The sequence below is a fragment of the Danio rerio genome, chromosome 6 (genome assembly GCF_052040795.2).
Source record: "Danio rerio strain M-AB ecotype USA chromosome 6, GRCz13ab, whole genome shotgun sequence".
Taxonomy (NCBI): domain Eukaryota; kingdom Metazoa; phylum Chordata; class Actinopteri; order Cypriniformes; family Danionidae; genus Danio; species Danio rerio.
In genome coordinates, this window is record NC_141026.1 from 56084822 (window position 1) to 56111455 (window position 26634).

Genomic DNA, 26634 nt, shown 5'->3' on the forward strand with positions numbered 1-26634 from the left:
CAGAAAACGGAGCGGGTTCTCAGGCTAAAACCTGGCGGGTGCGGGCGGAAGCGGGAGCGTTGTCATCCGGAGGTGTGTGTGTGTTTTTGTGTGTGTGTGGTATGGCCAGTACACGACTGTCTCCTTCGTTCGGTTATCCGTGGCACTATCCACTCGCCATAGTGTGGCAGCTAAAATCCACGTCTGCACTATCGAGCGTGTATGAACTGTGATTACTTTTTAAATTGCTGATTAGCTATTGGCCATTTCCCTCTCTGACTGAAGGCAGTCGACCAATCGCGACAGACTGTCATCGGTCCAATCAGCGCAGATTAGCTCCGCGCTAAGGAGGGGTTTGGGAACAAATGAATCACTGGACGATTCATACAGGAGTCGCTGGGATAATTAGGTAAAAATAAATGCAGATTATAAGACCATGAAAGTGTTTTTTGACCTTGCATGCATATTAGACTGTTGTTGGAGACCCTTACAACCAGGATATGACCCTATTTCATGTATAATATGGGCTCTTTAAAGTACAGATAACTTAAATGTTTGGCTAACTTAAATGTTTAAGTACAGGTAACTCAAAATGTTCAAGTATGGCTAACTTAAATGTTTAAGTGCAGATAACTAAAATGTTTAAACAGATCATTTAAAATGTGTAAGTACGGTTAACTTAAATGTTTAAGTATGGCTAACTTAAATGTTTAAGTGCAGATAACTAAAATGTTTAAACAGATCATTTAAAATGTGTAAGTACGGTTAACTTAAATGTTTAAGTGTGGCTAACTTAAATGTTTAAGCACAGATGACATAAATGCTCAAGTACGGATGACTTAAATGTTTAAGTACAGATAGCTTAAATGTCTAAGTACGGCTAACTCAAATGTTTAAGCACAGATAATTTAAAATGTTTAAGGACAGATAACTTAAATGTTTAAGCAGAGATCATTTAAAATGTTTAAGGACAGATAACTTAAATGTTTAAGCAGAGATAATTTAAAATGTTTAGGGCTGGAACATAAATGCTTAAGTAGGCTAACTTAAATGTTTACGTACAGATATCTTAAAATGGCTAATAGACTAAACTTTCAACATTTTCAGCTTTTATGTTCTTTACTTACTCACTCCCAGGGCAGTTTATATCGAAGTTTATAGCCGCACCATGTTGGTGTTTTGTAACATCTAATTTTTACAAGGTGGGTCAATACCCCAACGCTTAACACCTAACCAGGACATACACACATACAATTAGCTTACCCAATTCACCTATACTGCATGTGTTTGGACAGTGGGGGAAACCGGAGCACCTGGAGGAAACCCACACCAACACGGGGGAGAACATGCAGAAATGCCAACTGACCCAGCCAGGATTTGAACCAGCAACCTTCTTGCTGTAAGGCAACAGCGCTACCCACTGTGCCTCCCCTGTGTGTATTTCATTCATTCATTTTCTTTTCGGCTTAGTCTCTTTATTAATCTGGGGTCGCCACAGCGGAATGAACCGCCAACTTCATTTATTCATTTTCTCTCTGGCTTAGTCCCTTTATTAATCGGAGGTCGCCGCAGCGGAATGAACCACCAACTTCATTCATTCATTTTCTTTTCGGCTTAGTCCCTTTATTAATCTGGGGTCACCACAGCGGAATGAACCGCCAACTTATCCAGCATATGTTTTACGCAGCGGATGCCCTTCCAGCTGCAACCCATCAATGGGAAACGTTCATATACACTCATTCACACACATACAGATTGATTACATCAATTTAGAAAAATTTATATAAGCATTTAAATATCTACTTACTAATTTAACTTTTCTCTTTCTTCAGATGAGTGCCTCTGTCCTGCAGCGCTTCAGCAAAATTCAGCATCACAAGCAAAATGACCGTCTTGTGCCAAATAACATATATCGACCACTCAGTGCAGTTGTCAAGGCATAATTTCAGACACAACCAATCATTTCAAACAGAGACATGGTGAATCATTTAAAGAAATTAAAGTGTTACGTACAGAGGACTTAAAATATTAATTAAAAGTTTTTTGCTGCCTAATGAGTAAGTTAAACACACCTGTTTAATTTTGATGCCAAAACTTGGTATTTTCCCTCTTCTACTGCTCCTTCTGTTTTTGATGAATACAGGTGAACTCACCTGCTGCCCTTTATAGCACACCTGAGTGCTGGGTTTTCAAATTAGCACATGTGTGCTTCAACACCTTGTGGATGTGTTTATCCAATTCGTTCATTAACGTGGTCATTGGCAATCCAGGGCTTTGTAATGACAAATAAATAACGTCACAATCCTTATCTATGTCTAAGGTGTTCAAATGTGTGTAGAGTTTTACAAATCACTGTGTGTAATGTTTTGCAAAAAGAGTGAAGCAGACATTGTGTGTAATGGGTGTTTTGCTCCTTGGAGTAGAATTTAGCAAATTGTGTGGACATTTTTATTTTAGAGTGTAAACAATCGTAATAAACTGTAAATAAACAATTAGTACATGAAACACTAAAACAGAGGATATAATCCGAAGTCGCAAAATGTTTTCAAACAGCAGGATATGCATTACTGTCAGGCCTTTAGTGGTTTCCTCTTCATTATTTATTTTGCCTTCACAGGACAGAAAAGGACAGGAAGCAGGGGTTGTGATCAGGAAATGACACACAAGTCAAAATCAAACACATCATTGCATCATTTCCAGCACAAGTAGTCTCATTTTAAAGCAACGCTCTACTTTTTTTGGAAAATGGGCTCATTTTACAACTCCCTTTGAGCTGATGGTCGGCTCATTGGCCTGATTCAGCTTGCTGTGCCCTGGCACTTAGAGTTAAACAGATGAGTTTTACCATTGTTGAATCCATTCAGCTGATCTTCCGGGGGCCTCATGTACGAAGACTTGCGTAGAAATCATATTAAAACATTGCGTACGCACAAAGCTGTAAATGTGTGTACGCAGAAAAAAATTCAGATGTATGAAACTCTGCGTACGGCGAATCCCACGCATGTTCTTTTGTACATCCGAATGAACGTGAAACTGAGCGCAACATGCACGAGCACAAAACCCCTCCCTGCCTCCGCCCCTGTATGAATATGCAAATGACTCTACTTTGGCAAAACCCAACGAAAAAGCAATGGCAAAAGCAAGAAAAAGAAAAACTTTGAACAGAATGTGAATTGGAGGTGCTGCTTTCGGAGGTAGACCGGAGAAAAGCGGTGTTATTTGAAAGTTTGTTCTCCGGAATTAACAACAAAATTTAAAAATAGAGTGGGAGAGTTTAGCTGATGCGGTTAACACAGTTGGGTCTGAACATCGCACTGAGTAAATTAAAAAAGAAATAGTGTGATTTATAGGTGTAAAATGTTGCAGTGCACATAACAGTCTCAGTGGCGCAGCTCGTAAGACGCATGTCAACATATTTTGACTCATTCGAGCATGAACTCGGTTCGAATCTAGTGTCTGATGAACTCTTTCTTCTTTTTTCCCCCGCTACATATCAGATTTTGCCAACTATTTATCATGAGAAAGACACATTAATAAGTCTGTGCATCATATTTTATTTGCACATTTATTGAATGGAAATGTTTCTGATTCACGCATGCAAATTCATCTTCAGATAGTGTCTTTATAGCAATGTGCGTGCAGTAGATAGCTCAGATTACATTGGGAAAACAGGCGACCGCTGCAATTTGCGCTTTAATGTTTGGCTGGTCAACTGTATGGTATGGAAACCTTATATACCTGCTAGATGAACCCGTCTCATACAGCTGCCATTGCAAGGCTCAGACACTTTGTAGAGAGCAATTTAACACAACTGCCTCTAGGAGTCGCCAATAAAAATAAAACAGACACGCACAAAAAATGTGCGCACGCCAGCCATAAAGCACATTCCCACATTCAGTTCATCGTTAGTAAATCCAAACGTGAGCGATTCTAAGCATGAAACCTGGCGTAAAAACTTTGCGTACGCCAGGTTTCACGCTCAGAATCGCTCACGTTTGGATTTACTAACAATGAACTGAACGTGGGAATGTGCGCAGCTTCACGGCAGCTTTATGGCAGGCGTACGCACATTTTTTGTGCGTGTCTGTTTTATTTCCATTGGCGACTCCTAGAGGCAGTTGTGTTAAATTCCTCTCTACAAAGTGTCTGAGCCTTGCAATGGCAGCTGTATGAGACGGGTTCAGCAGGTATATAAGGTTTCCATACCATACATTTGACCAGCTAAACATTAAAGCACAATTTGCAGCAGTCGCCTGTTTTCCCAATGTAATCTGAGCAATCTACCGCACGCACATTGCTATAAAGACACTATCTGAAGATGAATTTGCATGCGTGAATCAGAAACATTTCCATTCAATAAATGTGCAAATAAAATATGATGCTTATTGATATGAACTTATTGATGATTCCTACTTGTCTTTCTCGTGATAAATAGTTGGCAAAATCTGATAAGTAGCGGGGGAAAAAACAAGAAAGAGTTCATCAGACGCTGGATTCGAGCCAAGTTCATGCTCGAACATATCAATTCATGATCACATTCGTCTTACGAGTAGCGCCACTGAGACTGTTCAGCGTTCTGCAACATTTTACAGATATAAACCACACTATTTCTATTTTTTAATGCACTCAGTGCGATGTTCAGACCCAACTGTGTTAACCGCATCAGCTAAACTCTTCCACTCTATTTTTTTCTTTTGTTGTTTATTCCGGAGAACAAACTTGCAAATAACGCCGCTTTTCTCCGGTCTACCTCCCAAAGCAGCACCTCCAATTCACATTCTGTTCAAAGTTTTTCTTTTTGCTTGATTTTGCCTTTGCTTTTTCGTTGGGTTTTTCCATTAGCATAGTCATTAGCATATTCATACAGGGGCGGAGGCAGGGAGGGGTTTTGTGCTCGTGCATGTTGCGCTCAGTTTCACGTTCATTCAGATGTACAAAAGAATATGCGTGAGATTCGGCGTACGCAGTGTTTCATACATCTGAATTTTTTTCTGCGTACGCACATTTACAGCTTTGTGCGTACGCAATTTTTTAGTAAGATTTCCACGCAAGTCTTCTTACATGAGGCCCCAGGTCTGTCGGGATCACATTTAGCATAGCTTAGCATAGATTATTAAATCGGATTAGACCATTAGCATATTGCACAAAAATGACCAAAAGAGATTACATAATATTTCTATTTAAAGCTTGACTCTTCTGTAGCAACATTGTTTACTAAGACCGACAGAAAAATGAAAAGTTGCTATTTTCTAGACCAATATGGCCAGGAAATATACGCTGATTCTGGCGTAACAATCAAGGAACTTTGCTGCTGTATTATTGATGCAGCAGGTGCAATATTAGTCTTCAATGGTAGCTACTTCCCTATAGTATTGTTCAAAAACACTATAGTATTTTAAATATTTTTAGTACTGTATTGTATTGTACACAGTATTTAGTATTTGCTATATTTTTTCATGTAAGTGCACTTGGGCACATTTGTGACTACATTTAATACAAATTAAATTCTAACAAGAACAAAGCATCAGAATTAACTTTAAGACATGTACTTCGAGGTTTGGTCCTGCTTCAGAAATAATTCCTCTACAGTCATCTTTCCATCAAGCAAGTTTCTCGTGTCAGCCCAATGATTGATTGGCGACATCAATCCATAGCGAGAGGTGGCAGTAATTTACCAAAAGGTTTGTTTTCGACCACCATAAAACACGAAGAAGAAGAGTTTGCCATTCTCGCTATCATATGGATTAACATTCATCAGCCAGACACCGGCTTCACAGCTCTGTGAATGGCAGTGGCGTCACTTAATGATCTACGAACGGTAAATGTTTTTGTGGACGCTAGTGTGGTACTTTATTTGATTTAGAATGTAGTAACGCTACAGCCACTCTACTGAGAAACGTAGCTAAGCTAGTAGCATCACTACTTAGTAGCGACGCAACTGCCCAACACTGGTAGCTTTTTTTTTAGTTGTTGTGATATAACTACACAGTAAAAAAATCTGATATTGTACGTTTTTACTTTAGCTGGGTTGCCAAAAATAAAACGTGAAATAACGGCCATTAAATTTACTTGGCCATTTGACATTTACCATAAAATAAAGGACGGTAAATTACTGAAATTTACCAAAATTATAATTTCCAGTTTATTTGTGTAATTTACTGTCTGTTACTTTACGATAAATGTCTATAATTTAACAGCCGTTATTTTAAGATTTTTTTTTACAGTGTATAGGGGCGGCGCGGTGGCACAGTGGATAGCACTGTCACCTCACAGCAAAAAGGTTGCTGGTTCGAGCCTCGGACATAATTCACGATCTCCAGAAATGTATATATGGGGGTACATTTTCAGAATGAGCCTATGTCACATACTTGTGTGTAACTGAACCTCCGCTAAGTCACACCCAAATACCGCCACCAACCAATCGTGGCTTAGCAACCATAAGTTGTGCCTGTGGGGGAAACCGGAGCACCCGGAGGAAACCCACACAACCGCAGGGAGAACATGCAAACTCGACACAGAAACGCCAACTGAGCCGAGGCTCGAACCAGTGACCCAGCGACCTTCTTGCTGTGAGGCGACAGCACTACCTACTGTGCCACTGCTTCGCCCTGATTTGCAATTCAATTTATTTATGTAAATAAATAAATATAATTTATTTATATTTATTTATTAATGCTAATTGGAATAGAAACTGGATGAAGAGAACACAAACATACTGACAGATATAGTTACTGTACATTGTTATGGGTCAATGATGCTAATATTAGGCACAAATCCATCAATTTTCTTGGTCCCACTTTATATTAAGTGGCCTTAACTAATATGTACTTACACAGGAATTAATAGTTTGCTACAATGTACTTATTGTGTAAATACATGTATTTACTGTATACTTATGCTTGATAAAATAAATGTATGTAATTACATCTGTAATTAGCTTTTGTAATTACATTTGTAAATACACTGTTGACCATCCCTTACACCTTAACCTACCCTTAAACCTACCCATACCACCAAACCTGTCCATAACCCAACCACAAGTGTTCTCAAATACATTATAAACACAGTAAGTATATTGTATTTATTTTTTTGATGTAAGTGCATAGTAGTTAGGGAAACTTAATATAAAGTGGGACCATTTTCTCTTTCTGGCTGCTCTGTCTACGGATGAATGATGTAGAAGCACGTTTCCTGGTCGGTTAGTAACGCTATATTTCATTGCACAACATTAATCTATCAGGCTTTTTGGCTAAAAAAGAGAAATCACAGTTTAATCTGTTATTATTAGGTTATTTTTAAATGTCACCTCTCCTGCTGTGCATGAGCTAATCTGTTGAATGGTATGAGGCGTATGAGGCGGCTAGGCTAAGCTAGCTTCAATTTTGATTGAATTATTCTCTAATCGGTCGCCTATTATGTTGTGAATATACCCCTGTAATGCATACTGCAGTCCTTCTTTTGTCTTGCTTTCTCGGATATACCACCTGTTCGCCATAAATGTCTAATTAAATCCCTGGCAACGTCTGACACTGGCGCTTGCACATTGTAATAGACAAGCCAGGCGCGAAAGCTTGACAGGCGCAGCAACAGCAACTAAGAGGGCGGGGCTTATCGAAAGGTCTATTAACATTTGCATTCTGCAGTTTAGTGTTAGACAGCCAGCATCTTTACAGTCACATGTTCTGAATTAACGCTTAAACCCAAACTATCCAAATCCTTAACGGTGACTCAAAGATAAAGAACAAGTCATCTATAAGAGTCAGAGTTAGTCATTAAATCTCATGTGATGATCCTGTTGCACAATATTCTGCATCTGGCTCGAATGTTGTGTGAGTAATGCGTGACAGCAAACAAAAGTGCTTATTTAAACTCAGAGGAACTTTGAGTTTCCTGTGTTTACACTTATAAGTTGCAATTTCAAGCTCACCCTCATGACTTCAGGAAACCTTGTCACAACAGCGTTTGGAGAGCACTGACCAGCATTGCATAAGCACGAACATTAGTTTGCTCATGTCAATAAATGCAGCAGGAGTGGAGAGAGAGGATAAATCCATAGTGCTTTAAGTGTATTTCCATGCCCTCGCTGCTGAAGAGGGTCCTCAAGATCACATCTTTCGCCCTGATACCCGCTGAAACACTGGCACTGGAAGTCTTTAGTCATCCGCCGGTGCTCTTCAACGCTCAAATCTCCTCGCACACGCATTTCACTCCCTTGGCCGACTATTGTGTGCGTCTTTGGGTCGAGATGCAGATATGTGTCCGTGTCTGCATGCCTGCGCAGACACCGTCCATGAGAACTGCACAGAAAGCCACTGCACTGCTCGGCAGCAGTGGAGACGTTCAGCAGGTACTGGCCCAGTGGACCGCGCAAGTACTGGTTTATACTGGAACAACTGGCCTGTGTGATTTAAAAAACAATTGTCAATCACAAATGTGTACTAAGGGTGTCACGATCCTCCAAATCCTCGATTCGATTACATTTTCGATTCTAAAGTCTTGATTCGATTCGATTTTCGACTATGAATAATTAATTACGAATCAATTATTAGTAGCCTACCGTTTAAACTACCTGACCTGCATGGTCTTTGTTTTACCCATAAACAAACCATACAGTAAATGAATAAAGGCAAGATACACACATAATTACAACCTGTCAATCACTTTTTTCTGCGGCACTCGTGAATAGGCAGTGATCTGCGTCGTTATAATGGCGTCGGTAAAAAAGGTGCACAACCAACAGAAACCAGCCAACAGTATCTGAGGTGTTCGCTAAAATGACTAAGTACTTGTGTGAAAGTAAAAGATGGAAGCAGTCTACTGACCCGCTGACTGCCTTGACCCGCTGTCTCGAGCGCATGACAATGTGTGTGCGTCTGTATCTGTGTGTGAATGAGTGTGTGTGGTCACGTGATGTGCGTTTTCAGCGGTAGTGAGGAAGGAGGGCTGCTCAGAAATGCTACACGCCAGTGTGGATGTGGATCGTTGTCGTTCTAAAATACCATTTAAAAACAAAGACAGTGTAAACAGGGCCTGAGTGTGTATTTTTCGCGAGCGGATTTGCAACGGGTGCAGGGCGGAGGATCGCGATGCGCCCATCATCTATCATCCCAACGGTAATACGTACATAGCAGAGCTTGCAAACTGTGTTTTTTTTTGTCGACAACACGAACGTTGTCAACATAACTAACTGGAAATCCAAAATACTTCCACACCGGCGACTTCATTGAAAGAGGAGAGGGTTTAGTTCTGTCGACAGGTCGATTAAAAATTAAAAATCGAAATCGTGACACCCCTAATGTGTACACATTCTTACAACATCCCCATGCAAGATAACTTAATCAATTGAGGGCAGCACTGCCGCCTCACAGCAAGACGGTCGCTGGTTCAAGCCTCGGCTGGGTCAGTTGGCATTTCTGTGTGGAGTTTGCATGTTCTCCCCGTATTGGCGTGGATTTCCTCCGGGTGCTCTGGTTTCCCCCACAATCCAAAGACATACACTATAGGTGATTTAAATATTATGACCATAGTGTGTGTGTGTGAATGGGTGTGTATGGATGTTTCCCAGTACTGGGTTGCAGCTGGAAGGGTATCCACTGTGTAAAACATATGCTGGATAAGTTGGCGGTTCACTCCACTGTAACTGAATAAAGGGACTACGCCAAAGGAAAATGAATGAATGAATAATGTGGTGTATGAATGCTTACATTGCTGCTGGCATAAGCAGCGTCACCCCAGAGAACGATACCAGCTGCGCCCAGAGCCACACTTTCTCCAATGGTGGACACCAGATCAGTCTGCGCACACACAAATAAGGAAACAAATGGTTAATTATTAAAGAAATATAAATATTAATATATGTTGAATATTTAACCCTGAAATCTGTAGGTCAAGGACCCAGATATTGAATGGGGAGTGTTTTGTACAACATGGGCTCATTCTGAAAACGTAGCCCTATATATGGTTCTGGAGAACGCAAATTATGTAGCCAAAAGTATGTACGGCTGCGTTTGATTTTTAAAATGAACACTAGAGCTGCACAATTAATTGTTAAAAGGATCTCGATTCGACCCCCTCGATGATCTTAATCCAGCATTTCTACGATTCTGCCATTCATATTTTCAAGTTCAGGAGAGAAGAAAAGGCGGCTGCACGAGTCTTTTCATTGTTTCACACACGTTGCTCAGTGACATTGACACCTCCAAATGATGTTGAATGAGTCACATACTGTATTTACAAGGTGTAATTCACCTAAAAATGTCATTTTTGTCGTAATATAATGATGTTTTCGCGGCCGGGAAATCGTCACGTGACGTGAGCTGCTGACCGTGAGCTGTAATCACAGAGAGGCTGTGCGCTCTACTTAATGATAGACGCACGCGTGTACTTTAGTGAACAGAACCTGCATATGTTGCGACTGCGAGTAACAGGTAATACAGTTGTAAATAATATTCAGTTTGTGGCACAGAGTGATCGTTTGGGAGCCGCGCGCAAAGTATGAACAAGCACTTAAGCCTGATTTATACTTCTGCTTCAAGTGACCGGCGTAACTCACGGCGCAGGCAACGTAAGCTGAGCTGTGCATTTATACTTCTGCTGTCTCTGTTGGTCTGCATTAACATCTCCGAAACGCTAGTGGGCAGTGAGGTGTAAATGTTCCTCTGTGTCGAGTTTCTTCGCTTCTGTTTTGCTTTTCTGAACACTTCCTGAATGTACAAGTGACTCAAACTCGCTCATTTTGAGGCAGGAACCGGCGGACGTGCAACAACTTTAACCATGAGGTAAACACAGAACAAAACTATCCATCCGGAGCTCCTCCACACTTGTAAACAATCGCTCCATCAGGCTCGCACCATTCACGCGGCTCTCGGTCCCGCCCAGACTCATCAGAGCTACCAAGCCGACCAATCACAGAGCTTACGCTACGCGTCATTGCGACGTGTAGTTACATTTTTTGAGAGGTGCACGTCAGCGACGCTGACGGCCACAGCGAAGGGCTATGCGTCAGCGCCGTAGCATACGCCGGCGTTTGACGTAGAAGTATAAATCAGCCTTAAGCTGTCAAAATGAAACCGAAAGTGTGCACTTCATTTAAATGATCATATCGCATTTTAGAGTTATGATTACGACAAGCGTTTGATATGTTTTTTCTTTCATAGTGAACCCACAGTTGTGCATGAAAATAAATGTTTAAAGTGTCAGTATAACTACTCTAGCCTATATATTGTTGAATATAATCTGATAATGGCAAATGTCTGATTTTACCAGTGAATCAATTTGTCTAATATGACAGATTGCAAGCATATATCTCAAACATAATAATTCAACATCAGAATTATTATAAGTAGAATAGAATTATTTATAGAAACCATAAGACCTACACATAATATTATTATCGATGTGCTTGTTTTTACCATACCTTTATTTTACATCTACAGAATCGTGTGAAAATCGTGATCTTTATTTTAAGCAAAAAAAAAATCACGATTCTCATTTTAGCCAGAATTGTGCTGCTCTAATGAACACATTAGGGCGGTATGATGCCGTTCCTTTTTGTGCTTACCAGCTGAACGCTTACCTTCATATAGACAGCTTTCAATCGGTTTTGGGGTTAATCGGTGCTTTTGAAAACACTATCGGTTGGGTTTAGGCAAACAGGACAGTGGTTCAGTCGATCGGTCAGTCAGTTAGTCATTAGTGGCCTCTGGTGCGTTTACATGAGAACAGCAGGCATGAATGGCGCTCGTGAGAGAAATTTGAGAGCTCAAAAAGCATACACAGCAGCCTTTGATGGATTCGCGAAAACAAAACTACAAAAAACCTAGCTACTTAATCAGGGTCTCTTCCATCTATTCCATATCCATTTTCAAACAAAAAAACGAAAACTAAGTAAAATTAGGTTTTTCATTTTTGTTTCTTTTGCTCCCAAAAAAAACAACTAAAAAACAAGATTTTGGCTCGGTTTTTTATTTTATTTATTTATTTATTTATTTTAGGGTAGGAAAATGAATAAATGACCTTTAAAATTCATTATACACATGTAGACGGTGCTGAAACATCCTTTTTAATCTAATTGGTCAACCACATCTGAGCTTGTGACCCCACCCTTGAAAAAAAGCTTCCCTTTGTAAACAACCCTTTGTGTACAATAAAAAACACTAAATAAACAATGTTTATTATTATTATCACAATTATTATTATTCATTAATTTTCTTTTTGGCTTAGTCCCTTTATTAGTCTGGGGTTGTCACAGTGGAATGAGCCAACAAATCATGCATATTTTTCACGCAGCGGATGCCGTTCCAGCTGCAACCCATCACTGGGAAACACCCATACACACACACACACACACACTACCAATTAGTGTGTATTTAGCTTACCCAATTTACCTATAGCGCATGTCTTTGGCTGTGGGGGAAACCGGAGCACCAGGAGAAAATTCAATTCAGCTTTTTTTGTATAGCGCTTTTACAATGTCGATTGTGTCAAAGCAGCTTCACATAAATGTAAAATAGTAAATTGTAACAGAGTAGTTCAGTTTTTATTGTTTAAGTTCAGTTCAGTTTAGCTCAGTTCAGTGTGGTTTAAAATCATTACTGAGAGTCCAAACACTGAAGAGCAAATTCATCAATGGGTAGCTCTACCGATCCCAAACCATGTAAGCTGCTGGCGACAGCGGAGTGGGAAAAAAAACTTCACCGATTGGTGAGTGAAGAAAAAAAAAACCTTGAGAGAAACCAGACTCAGTTGGGCATGACCCACGCGAACCCACGGGGAGAACATGCAAACTCTACACAGAAATGCCAACTGACCCAGCCGAGGCTCGAACCAGCTGCCTTCTTGCTGTGAGGCGATTGTGCTACCCTATGAGCCACCGCGTTGCCTTTATTATTATTATTATTGTTATTAATAGTAATATTATTATTATTTAGGCCTACAGTAGCTGTGAAAGAATCAAGACAAACAGGTTCTGCTCCGAAATGGTTCTTTGCTCAGCATCAGGTGCACTGCAGCAAGACGTTTGACAGCAAACTATAGGCATATATTATTATTATTCATTCATTTTCTTTCCGGCTTAGTCTTTTCGTATTATTATTATTATTATTATTATTATATAGGTCTTGCTCAGAAGCAATCATGCAAACCAGTCTCTGCTCGGAAATTTGACCTTATTTTGACCTTATTTTAATGACAAATGTGTAAAAATAATGCTAATTTATGCTTTTATTTAATTTATACGCAACAAATGTAAGCCTGCTAACTGATCAAATGATAGAATATGTAAACTTCGTTTATATACAGTATATAATTAAATAATAATAATTAAAAGCCTGGGTGCTGATTCCCAGAGGACTAATTTTTGAGGGGGTGTCACAAGCTCAGTTTTGGTTGACTAACCAGTGAAAAAGGGGCGTTTCAGCACCGCCTACATGTGTATAATCAATATTAAAGTCGTTTATCCATTTTCCTATCCTAAACAAAAATCAAGCCAAAATCATGTTTTTCGTTAGTTTTCCTTTTATTTGTTTGAACATATATGGCATAGACTGAATATACCCTGATTCTCCTTGTACGTATTTGGCGGTCTCCAGAAATAGATACGTTTTCGGAATGAGACTGTGTTGGTTTTGTAACAGCATTATAAACTTGGAAAATGGAAAATAAAATGTAGGAAATCAGCTGGAATGGTGTGGTGGGTGGTGGCACTGAAAATGTGACCAGCACCCTTCCTGTTCTCCCGCAAACACACACACACACACACAGATTCAGAGATAAAGAGCAGAGATGATGGTTATGCAAGGAAAAGTGGCAAACCACACAAAGATCACATGCGCAAACACTCGCTTTAATCTTCAGTAAACTGCAAGGCTGGTCTGGATGATCAAATGAACACAGCAATGTTATGAAAGTGCAGCAGAATCAAATTTTCTTGGACTATTTATTTAGTACAGAAGACAACAAAAATAAAGCTTTAACAAAATGAAACTTGACATTTCCAGATTTCATCACGATTATTAATTGTATTGAAAATCTTTATTATTATTAATACATGTTGTCTTACATGTTGTGGGTGTATACAGTACTCAGCATATATAAGTACACCCCACACAAATCTATATTTTAAATCCATATTTTAACAGGAAGCTACAGTTGAAATCAGAAGTTTACATACACTCTAAAAAAAGCAACATAACCATTAGTTTTTAAATGTCTGATGGAAAATCATACTAAACGTTTTACTCTGTTAGGATTACCTAAATTATTTACATTTGCTAAATGCCAAAATAATAAGAGGTTTTTTTTTCCGATTTTTTTATTAATTTCTAGACAGTCAAAAGTTGACACACATTTCCTCTGAATTTTTGTAGCTTTGCTTTTAAACTTTATAACTTTAGTCGAATGTTTTGGGTATCCTTCCACAAGCTTCTCACAATAGTTTTTGGCCCATTCATCCTGACAGAATTGATGTAACTGAGTCAGATTTGTAGGCTGTCTTGCTCGCACAAGCTTTTTCAACTCTGCCCACAAAAGTTCTACAGGACTGAGATCAGGGCTTTGTTATGGCCACTCCAAAACATTCACTCTGTTGTCCTTGAAGCACATTTTAACTAATTTGGCAGTATGCTTAGGGTCAGTTTGGAAGACCCATTTGTGGCCAAGTTTTAATTTCCTGGCTGATGTCTTGAGATGTTGCTTCAGTATTTCTACATGATGTTCTTTCTTCGTGATGCCATCTATGCTGGGAAGTGGACCAGTCCCTCCTGCAGCAAAACAACCCCACAACATGATGCTGCCCTCCCATACTTTACAGTCCTATGCTTGTAAGCTTTCCCCTTTGTCCTCCAAATGTAACACTGGTCATTATGGCCAAACAGTTCAATATTAGTTAAGTCAGACCACAGGACATGTCTCGTTTCCCAGTGTAATTTAGCAAATTGTAATCTGGCTTTTTTGTTGATTCTGGCTTATTGATTTTCCCGTGTTGTCACACAATGAAGCAGTGTGTTTGAGGTTTTCCTTAAATACTTTTCTACTGTTGTGCCTCCAATTATCTCAAATGTTGTCAATTAGCCAATCAGAAAAACCTTGACACCAAAACCTTGACATCAAAACCTTGACACCATCATCAGAGCTTTTTCAGAGGCATAATAATCTTGACTTTCAAGAAAAGTTATAATAATTTCTCAAAAAAATCTCTCTCTCATTATTCTGCTATTAACCACAACAGAAACTAATCTGATAATACTACCTTACTAAACAAAGGAAAGGTTTAGTCACATTAACATCTGACTTTTTTTTTAAATGGTTATGTGCCTTTTTATACAGTGTATGTAAACATCTGGTTTCAACTGTATACAATATTATATTGTGTATATACATTGAATTAGTCAGTACTGAAGCCAAATCTGGAGCTTATCGAACAAAATAACTTATGTTGACGCTCCAAAAACTAGTACAGCCAAATTTATGTTATAGAAAAATATTAAATGCAAATTTAAAAAAGAAGAAAAATCATAAGAAGCAAAAAAAAAAAGAAAAATTTAGTTGAAATTTTGTAGGTTGCAATTTCTTTTTTTGCAATATTTTGCTTACATTTATTTCAATTATCTTTCAATTTCTAAAGATGTTCACTGAGAAATGGATCAAAATATTTATTTTCAAAATGGAGTGTACTCATGTATGCTGAGCACTGTATGTGTGTGTATATGTGTATGTGTATGTGTGTTTGTGTGTGTGTGTGTGTGTGTGTGTGTGTGTGTGTGTGCCTGTCTATAACTAACAAACACAATAGAAGAACTATTTGCGGATCCTCAGAAAGCATCTTTCTGGCATCTGAACAAACAGTCTGGAGAGTCAATGTCAGCTTAATGGAATATTTTGTCCTTTAAGGTCAAACCTCATTTCCGCACATTCTGTTACATGTCTCAGATCAGCTGCAGGTCAGATGGAGCAATTAAAATAACTGTGTTTTTGTTAAGCCCAACCTAACAAAATATTGATCTCTGCTACCAAAGCAACTGTTGCTATATGTATGCTTTACTATCAGACCAGCTTTAGCTGTTAGTCTCTTTCTCTGTACAATGTTTTAAAAGCCTATTATACTTTTTACACTTCCAGCTTACTTTAGAGTGTAATGTTCGCTAAAGATGTCTAAATGTCTACAGCCGGGATTATTTACTTTATCAGTAACAACACAAGTTTCTAACCTCATTGACTACATGGCTACATTTTTCCTATCAAACATGTCATAATATCTCCAATTGAAACAACATTCATTTAGTCATTCATTCATTTTCCTTCGGCTTAGTCCTTTATTTATCAGGGGTCGCCACAGCGGAATGAACCACCAACTATTCCAGCATATGTCTTATGCAGCAGATGCACTTCCAGTCACAACCCAGTACTGGAAACACCCATACACATTCATTCACACACGCATACACACACTCATACACTTCGGCCAATTTAGTTTATTCAATTCACCTACATGTATAGCGCATGTCTTTGGACTGTGGGGGAAACCGGAGCACCTGGAGGACACCCATGCGAACACTGGGAGAACATGCAAACTCCATTCAGAAATGCCAACTGGCCCAGTAGGGACTCGAATCAGTGACCTTCTCGCTGTGAGGCTGCAGAGCTAACCACTGAGCCACCGTGCCACCCTATAGAAATAACCAGGGTTGGAGTGGGACTCCTTTTCAGCCCTGGAGTTTCAAGCGACCGGCCCACTTCAGTTCACAACTGATTATATTAAAATAATGTAATTTTCAATGTTCATTTATAGGGATGTTACAATATTGTAAATACCGTCATACCGCAATAGTAATTTTTTTCAATATTACCGTAGGCGCATGACTCAATAAAACTATATTTCTGAGAAACGTTTGCTTAAGCGAATGAAGTGAACGGGAGGTAGCGGGAACTACAATTCCCATCAGCCTAGGCGTGGCCATCATCCTTTGCGGTCTGTTGTCACTACAGATCCAGTAATGCGGAAATGGAGTGTGTTGCTAGTAGTGGGGAAGAAAAAGAGCTGGAAATGATCGAACCTAAAGCGGGTTTTAAGTCGGATGTGTGGAAGCATTTCGGTTTCTTTCTAAAAAGATACGAAAAAGGAGAAAAGGTGACAGACAAAGAAAAAAACAATATGCAGGCACTGCCAGACTGTGGTGAAATATAAGTCGGGGATACGACTAATAACAGTCATGGGGACTGCAGAACACAGCACACTGTTCAGACTGATGCAGATATTGACTTGTACCGCAAAGAGACCTCTATCTCACTCATGTCTTGTCCTCTCAATTGGTGGAAAGACAATGCACAGCGTTACCCACTGCTGTCAACCTTGGCTTAATCATATCTCTCTGTCCCAGAAACATCAGTCCCTAATGAGAGGGTTTTTTTCTGTTGCAGGGGACATGCCCAGAGATCCCAGCTTTTACCAGATTATAGTTATATGATAATTTTTCTTTAAAAACCCATCTCTATCTGAGTGAGTGAGTGATTAAATGTTGAATGTGATGAGTTTTCAACAATACTAAATTGACACTTTATTTTTTTTATATGGTTTAATAGTTTTTTGTTATTAAAATTGAAAAATTGAGGTTCCTGTTTCGAAACTTACAGATAGATGGCTAATTTGTATGTCATTGATATGTTCAGTGCTAAGGTAAATAAACACTTTTGGCACTTTGAGTCTTTTCATTAGTTTTGTTTTTCCTGTAAATTATTCAATAAATACCGTACCGTTCCATTCATACCGAGGCATTATCGTACCATGAAATTCTCATACCGCTACATCCCTATTCATTAATGAATATTTGAATATAAATGAATATTTAGTTGAACAGTACCAGAATTTATTTTCTGTAAGAGTTATTGCTCATAAATATCCAAACCTTAAAATTAAAAAATATAAAAATAAATAGAAATATATATATATATATATTAAGCTACATGTATAAAATAAAGATTAAAATTAAATGTATTGAATTTGCTTTATAACTTTGCTTTGCTTTGCTTTAAAAATTTTGTCATAAATATGAGAACATTAAAGGGTAGCTAAATCTCCAACACTATTCTTTAACACATCACAATGTCCTTTTCTGCAATATCTGAATATATGTTGTAGGATTCTAAAAAAAGAAATTTGACTCTGAATGTCGTGTGTTTAAGGTAGAATGGACAACAAATTATACTACTTCACTAATATCAGACAGAAATCGGTAGATCTAATATGCCAAGAAAGTATTGCTGTTTTTAAAGACTACCACCCAATTAAAGGGGGCGATCACACCGAACGCGCATTTACGTTCTAAAAACGTGAGGTGCACCACACTGCCTTTTTGTTGACAAGAAAAAAAGCAGTGCACTGAATCAGCTGGGTATTTTGCGAGAGTGTTGCTGATGATATTAATATAGCTTTATTTTCAAGCTCATTGTTCACATTAACACACTCATAATAACATAACTTGGAATAACAAGATTCTTCTTCGGTTTTATCTCATAGTTTTATAATGACTGATACAAGCATATTAATTCAAGCTCAAATGAGATTGTTGTGAATTTGACTCAAATCATACAGTAAATGCTGGTTAAATGTGTTCATTTTTGTCATAGAATATATTTTGCATGCACACATCCACTTCAAAAAAGTTATTTTATCAAAGATTTGTGGTTTTGTCATGTTTTATGATGATTGATCTGTATATTCTAATAGCAGCGGGGATTAGATTATTGTAATTTGACTAAGTAGTTAAGAATTTAAGTGTTAATATGAGATTTTTTCTATCAGACGATATCGTTTCTGTTCTCCACTGTAAAAATTATTACATTATTATTATTATCATTATTATATTTTATAAGAGACTATTTTATTGTTTTAAGATGATTGATAAGTGATGATAAATATAAATAGCAGTGCAAATTAATTTGACTTGTAAATTTGACTCAATAATAACTATTAAAAAAAATCAGTTTTGTGTTAATGTGATACGCGGTAGGTAGTGCTATCGCCTCACAGCAAGAAGGTCGCTGGTTCAAGCCTCGGCTGGGTCAGTTGACGTTTCTGTGTGGAGTTCGCATGTCCTCCCTCCGTGCGCTACAGGTGAATTAGGTAAAATAAATTTAGTCCGTAGTGTATGAGTGTGTATGGATGTTTCCCAGACATAGGTTGCAGCTGGAAGGGTATCCAATGCATAAAACATATGCTGGATAAGTTGGCGGTTCATTCCGCTGTGGCAACCCTAGGTTAATAAAGGGACTAAGCCGAAAAGAAAATTAATGAATGAATGTTAATGTGATATTTTTCTGTCCGATATTACATGTACCATGCATAGTCACTGTAAACAAGTTATTTTTTGAAGGATTTGACACGTGGCCCTTTACTTGGTTTGCAAAACTTGATGTGGCCCTAGGGTCTAAAAAGTTTGCCTACCACTGGCTTATAGCTAAGTGCCAATGGGCTGTTTATGCACAGCTAGTGTTTTTCAGCCAACAATAAAGACCCTTTTACAGCATGCATCCATGTTGTAATATAATTAAAATACAATCAGTTAAATAGACTTAACCAATCATTTAGTTGTTCAAGAGTAGAATGAGATGAAAGACGGTGTAAGTGGCGTCAGTATCTGCAGGCTAGTACAAAAACTCCACTGAAAATACCGGGGTAAAATAAATTTCCAAATTGTAAAGACATGGGGCAGAATAAATGGAATTTAATGCAGTGATTCTTGTGCGCTCTGAGAAGCACTTTATATTATATATATCTATCAGGTGGTGAAGATTGCAGATTTTTAAAGAAATCAGGCGTAACAAATGGCATATTTTTTTGTTTTTCTCCTTTTGCACTCAACAAACAAGCAAATGAACAGAGAAGGGTCTCATGACCTTTAGGTTAACTTCACACCTTTCTCCAAATTTCAGGAGGTAAAATATTGACACTTAAGCATGACCAAATAACCAGAGAAGGGTCTCCGGACCTTAAGGTTAACTTTCTCCAAATTTCAGGAGGTAAAATATTGACTCTAGATAATCATGCTGACACTACAAACCTCAAATTTGTGCTTTGCAATCAAAAATAATGTGCACCTAGCTGAGAGAGAAGGTGGGCCTGATCAACTCAATCAACTCTCTTACCTATTAGACCGACCTTTGGCCAGCACCCAAATTTTGACAATAAAGGTGAGGGTTTCTTGCTGGAACATTGAAAGCTCAGCCGTGAGATAAGTACACATCGCCCGGCATTCTCTGACACACGTGTTGGTTTTCCAATGTGACTGCAACAGGCTCCCCCGTCTTTGAAGAGGAAAATGATGGCACGTCTCTGAGGTTGTAAACACTTGTATCAAATGGCTTGAAGTTTTCATTATCTGTCTTTTATTCATGTTATCTCATCTTTATTTCGCATTATAAGCCTTTTATGCAATTTTGTTGTATTTCGATTAATGATGTTCATGAGTATGATTCATGATTATTGAATATTATTGTGATAACTGATATCAGCTGTGTGTACCAGCAATAAACAGTTGTATTGCTTGATTAGTATGGTGAATGGACCATTATTGGTGCCTTCTGTTGTCGATTAGCACCACACTTGTCTCACTTGAGTAAAAATTTAAACCATACTAAAACCTTTTTGGTATGCTGAAACTATTTACATACTAAAATTTGGGGCTTACTAAAACATCAGGTCTCAACTAAAAAGGTTTTGTAATGGCTTGACAGTTCACAGGAAGCTCTTATGCTGGCTGACTGAAAAGGAAACATCCCTGTGCATATACCACATTAGATGAACCCAACAAGCTGGACTTCATTGTTCTATCCCTGCACATCAAGCACTTTTCTATAATCTCACCTCTGTCAGCACTTCCAGCTCATTGGCATACGTAGGGCGGCTGTAGACAAAAACAGGACGTGCCAGTCCCTCTCCCACCGATGCCAATCTCATTCCCTCCTTCACCCGGTTTCGGACAAACTGGCGCCCGAAGGATGTTGAACGCAACACAGAGCCCATGTAGATTGAAGGAAAGAGTGCTGTGCTTTCAGTCCACAGCCACTTGAGCAGGTCGTTTCTGACCAACTCCACATCCGGACAGCGCCCCGTATAGCTCTCCAGACTGTTACGGTAGTCGTGGTTGTAGCAGTCAGGGAAGAGGTAGAAGCCCCACAATTGGTGAGGGCGCAAACTTTTAGCCAAGCGTAAGGTCTCCTGCATGAATTTACGACTGGACAACTCAAACTCCATTTGGGCTGTTTTGCTTATCTGGGAAGAAGTCCAATCCGGGTTTTTTTGGCTCACCAAATGCTTTGACTGTCTTTTGTAAATTTCTTTAGCTTCCCAATTTCGTATCCACAATGGACGCCATTCCTCCCAATCGATGACAGCCAGACCTTTAGCCAACGGGTCTCGAATGTACTTCTCAATTCCCTCCGGCATCTTCTCTAGATGTTGCGTGAGGCTGGCGATTTGTGGTAGGCCACCATTGACGGCAGTACCGTCCTCATAATGAGGATACAGGCCCAGGCGGTCTTTGTAAAAGATGGTGAGGTTCTGCTTGGTGAAGCCTTGATTTGGTGAAGCCACGATCTGAAACTGATCGAGCTGGAAATGAACTTTGTGGCGAGGCCTGCAGTCTTCGGTTGGGGCGTTCCAAACCAGAACCAGAGGTTTTTGGGGGTAGAGAGGCCATCTGGTGGGCTTCAGATCTTCAGCTAGAGTTAGATGAACCAGCAAACAGATTCTCCAGTAAAGTCGAATCCAATGAGCCATCACTTTGGTTCTCCAAGATAAGGGCTGATGTGAAAAAAACACAAATTGTAATGATACAAAAAGCAGAATTGAGTCAATTAATATCAGGTTCTTTCTTTTTATTTGCCAAAAAAAGTGAATACACTTAATTCGTCAAGGATACACACGATACAGTTTTAAAAAACAATACTTATGGATCAGGGTGGGGCCAAATAGGTAGGGGTGTCAAAATTAATCGTTTCTTCGGTGCAACATGATGCAGACGCGGACAATTCGGTATCGGTTCAGTAATAATCATAACCGGTTATTAATGACATCATTTACATCATATGCGCTCTGTCGTGAGGAAGCCGATCGCGAGTATTTACAATGCTCTAACTACTTAAAACTCATAAACTGTGCACAATTTCACTGTGTGTGTTTGCTGGATCAGTCTTTCACTGACATATACAACAAAAGCCCCTATTACACTGAGATTGAGAGAATGAAAGTACTCCATTTCTCTCTCTCTCTCACACACACACACACACACAGTGGCCCATTTGACCTGCTGGCGTGGCTTTTCTTCTCCTCTCGGCTGTTTTACAGCGATACTTCTGGATACAGAAACGAGCGAGTGTCTGCAGAGTTTTTTCCACCGTGTTTATCATGCATCAGCTGTGAGATCGCCGCTGCCGCCTGCCGCTCTCATTCATCAGTGAAAAGCGCAGCGCGCAAGAGCCAATCGCAAACGTTTTTGTTGAGGGTGTGACCAATTAAAGAGGTGTAAGAGAACTAGACCAGGATCAGAAATTGAGCTGGATATTTATATTTGTTTATATTATTTGCTTAATGCTCGTTTTGTTTAAAGTTACAGTTTATATATCTGACTGTTTGTATTAAATGACAAAATTGTATTACAAATAGTATATAAATATAAATATATTCATACATTTTAATATTATGCTGCTGCTGTGAAGAAAATATAAAACTGTGTATGGAAAGCACCGTGATGCACCGAAATATCGAATTGAACCGAATCGATGGCATGATAATCGTAACCGAACCGAACCGTGAGACTAGTGTAGGTTCACAGCTCTACAAATAGGAGCGCTCATTCTGATCCCCTGAGCTCTGCGAGGGTTGTGGAAATTCCAAATTGAACCAAAACAAACCATTACAATTGGCTTAAGATTGGCAAGAAAAATTTGGGAACTAAAAAAAAACTTTTATCTTTTTTTTCTCTTTTATTTATTGTTAACAATGCATACAAGCTGGAAAAAACACTATAATAAAATATATCAATTCAACTAAGCCCCCCCCCCCCCCCCCCCCCAATGAATAGAAGTTGAACAGAAAAACAAAAGACAAAAACAAAGTACAGTATCAAGTATCATCAAGTATAAGGCAATCATTCTGGATCCTGATCATTGTTTTGTGCGATAAACATGAAGATATTGTCAGCAGCTAATGTTCAGATCATTAATGTACTTATTTGTACCAAGTTCACTCGAGCTGTGGATAATTCCAACATTATAATGTCCTGTTTCATTCAATCATTTTCTTTTCGGCTTAGTCTCTTTATTAATCCAGGGTCGCCACAGCGGAATGAACCGCCTACTTATCCAGCATGTTTTTGCGCAGCGAATGCCCTTCCAGCCGCAACCCATCTCTGGGAAACATCCACACACACTCATTCACACTCATACACTATGGACAATTTAGCTTACCCAATTCACCTGTACCGCATGTCTTTGGACTGTGGGGGAAACTCAAGCACCCAGAGGAAACCCACACAAACGCAGGGAGAACAGGGAGAACGAGGCTCAAACCAGCAACCTTCTCGTTGTGAGGCGACAGCACTACCTACTGCGCCACTGTGTCGCCCAACACATATATTTCTCAAATTAAATAATATCACATTGTTCATTGCAATCCATTTAGACTATAATAGTAATAATTTATTAGAAACTAAAAAAGGGATCATTTTAATAAAGCAATTGTTCTAAATAATCTAAAAATATTAACATTTTAAATTGTTTTTTTTTTGTGTAACGTAAGCGGTGAAAATGTGTGCTGTCCACTATCACAGAAAATACAATCTGACCTTTACTAAATTAAATATTATAACATTCTTTACAATTCATTATTTATAATAAAATATTGTGTTACATTATGGTACAATCTGTCTTTTTACTGAAGTAAATATTATACTAATTATTACAACATTAAATATTATGTGTTAACTGTAATTTATCACATACATAAACGTTTATTTTGCCATATAAGACGGCAGAGAGATCTAATGTAATCTGTGCGTTATGAAGGACATTTCAAATCCTGCTTTCATGTAACATCATACACAATAATACAATTCATAGAAAGACGCCTGACGGCAGAATGGCCAGATCAGACACTGATCTCTCTGACCTATGATAAACAGAAACATGAATGAGGCCTTTCAAGATCTTATATTTCTTATATATATTATATTCTTCTTATATAGTAGTAAAGGTGAAAGCTAAAAGAAAATTAATAAGTTTAATCTCCATCAGATGCTTCTCATTAATGCAAAATTACAGAACTCACAATCTCCAATAATCATTCAATTTTGTACAATTGTTGATGTATATTATCTACATTCATCTTATAGCGCTATTGTGTAGTCGTTTAATTAATTTTGTCTCATTTATGTCGAGAAAATGAACTGTATTTGTTTATATTTAAAGAAAACAACTCAGTTAAATCACTCTGAACTATTAAAGAACAACATCTTGAGCTAATAATTCATTATTTTGACATTTCTGAGAGTGTAAAAGTGTTTAAACCATCAGTAGTCCATTGAAATCATCCACAGAGCATCAAAACAACTTTTTGGTGGGAAGAAAAACTCACCTTTGACATTAAAAATAAGAGTCATTCCCGGATAAACAACTCCTTCCATATATATTATGTCAAAATAAACTTTCATTTTGGATGTGAATAATTGTGATTAGTCTTTGCTCAGCATTAAAAAAATGCATATTAATATAATGTTATTCAAATTCCAAGTGCCTTATTTCCATCTTTAAAAAAAATCACAATCAGACTTCTTGAAGTGAATTAAAAATATTATAAATAATAATAATAAATTGAATAATATTATAATAACATTCTAAGAATAAATAAATAAAATTAAATAAAAACGATCAAACTAAAGCTAAAAGACAATGAATATGCTTATGAATCTCCTATTCATCAGATGCTTCTCATTAATGCAAAATTACAGACCTCACAATCTCCAATAATCATTTAATTTTGTCCAATTGATGATATATATGAGCAATTCCATGCAAATATCAACCTTGACATGAAAAAATGTTTAGTTTTCACCAAAATACAGAAACCATTTCTGTTTTTTTTTTGCTGAGCAAGTATTTTATAGTACTTTAGAAATTCTCAAAACTGCATCTGTCAGTGTGTTCAAACTACTCTTTGAGTTACCATATTTTTTTTGGGGGGGGGGGGGGAGGGGGGGGTGGGGGGTTGTGCAGTTTAATTGACAGCATTTCTACAAAGTATGTTGTATACTGTAAACCACAGACTTTTTTTGACACATCCGCAACGCATGTTTGCTTATCTCATTTAAAATACAAACAATTTTTACAGATTGATATTTTTCTGCTCCCTTAACTCTGTGGTCAGTTGTTGTGGAAAATATAAACAAAAGTTTCAAAATAATGTTAACATGTACGATGCGAATTTATGTTTTGAGTGTTTCCTGCAAATGTCACATCCATAATGCTGGAACTGCTCATATATATTATTAACGTTGGCTACATTAAACTTACAGCTCTATCGTGTAGTCGTTTAATTCATTTTATCTAATTTTTGTCGAGAAAATGAACTGTATTTGTTCATATTTAAAGAAAACAACTCAGTTAAATCACTCTGAACTATTAAAGAACAACATCTTGGGCTAATAATAGATTATTTTAACATCATACACAATTATACAGTTCATAGAAAGATGCCTGATGGCAGAATGTCCAGATCAGACTCTGATCTCTCTGACCTATGATAAAAAGAAACATGAATGAGGCCTTATAAGATCTCCTTTGTTTCTTATATAGTAGTAAAGATGAAAGCTAAAAGAAAATGAATATGCTTATCTTCTTTTCACCAGATGCTTCTCATTAATGCAAAATTACAGACCCCACAATCTCCAATAATCATTAAATTCTGTACAATTGTTGATATATTATCAACACTAAACTTACGGCTCAATCATGTAGTCGTTTAATTCATTTAGTCTCATTTTCGTCGAGGAAATTAACTGAATTCATTCATATTTGAAGAAAACAGCTCAGTTAAATCACTCTGAACTATTAAAGTACAACATCTTGGGCTAATAATACTATATTTAAACATTTCTGAGAGTTATAAAAGTGTTTAAACGATTATTAGTCAGTTGAAATCATCCACAGAGCATCAAAACAACTTTTCGGTGGGAAGAAAAACTCACCTTTGACATTAAAAATAAGAGTCATTCCCAGATAAATAACTCCATCCTGTGGTTGCGCTGTAAATCTGTGTCGCCTGTTGCCTCCGACATAGAAACGTTCGCGAATATTCGTCTGCAAATATGAATGTATATGCGAGAATCTGCTCGCATTCTTCATCCGAGACGCCTTTATCTGTGCGAGGACTTCAAAGCGCCGCTCTCAGAAGTTTCATTGATTCGCTGCAGGGGGCGTGGCTTTATTGCAGCTCACACAGGGGCGTGTTTTCCTCTATGCAAATGAGAGAAATGTGTTCAAACGAAGGTCTTTTCCCCCCATTTTTAGACCAGGGGTGCCCAAACTTTTTCGTATGATGGGCCAAAATTCAAATATTGAGAACAAGGGAGCCGAAGGTAAATATACCAAACTATATTACATTGAATT

General features: G+C 38.2%; 2 protein-coding genes across 5 annotated transcripts in view; both read right to left on the bottom strand.

Moving 5' to 3' along the window:
* Positions 1-26634, bottom strand: part of slc12a5a (solute carrier family 12 member 5a) — a 2560186-nt gene that overhangs the window by 42428 nt on the left and 2491124 nt on the right. The window lies entirely within an intron of this gene.
* hyal2a (hyaluronidase 2a) lies at positions 2414-26423 on the bottom strand. 4 transcript variants are annotated; one of them, XR_015494336.1, is made up of 6 exons: positions 26214-26423; positions 20837-21775; positions 9684-9773; positions 6696-8377; positions 5041-6238; positions 2414-2843 (listed from the first exon to the last, which is right to left on the bottom strand). XR_015494336.1 is itself a non-coding variant. In XM_087258198.1 (4 exons), exons 1-4 carry the CDS (start codon positions 26220-26222, stop codon positions 7988-7990), a joined length of 1428 nt encoding a protein of 475 aa, XP_087114324.1. In that variant the 5' UTR covers positions 26223-26423; the 3' UTR covers positions 6548-7987. The 4 variants fall into 4 exon arrangements, 1 of the variants encoding a protein (XP_087114324.1); XR_015494337.1 differs by having other exon boundaries at positions 2414-3957; positions 5041-6141; positions 6688-8377; XR_015494339.1 differs by lacking the exons at positions 2414-2843; positions 6696-8377 and having other exon boundaries at positions 5658-6263; positions 9548-9773.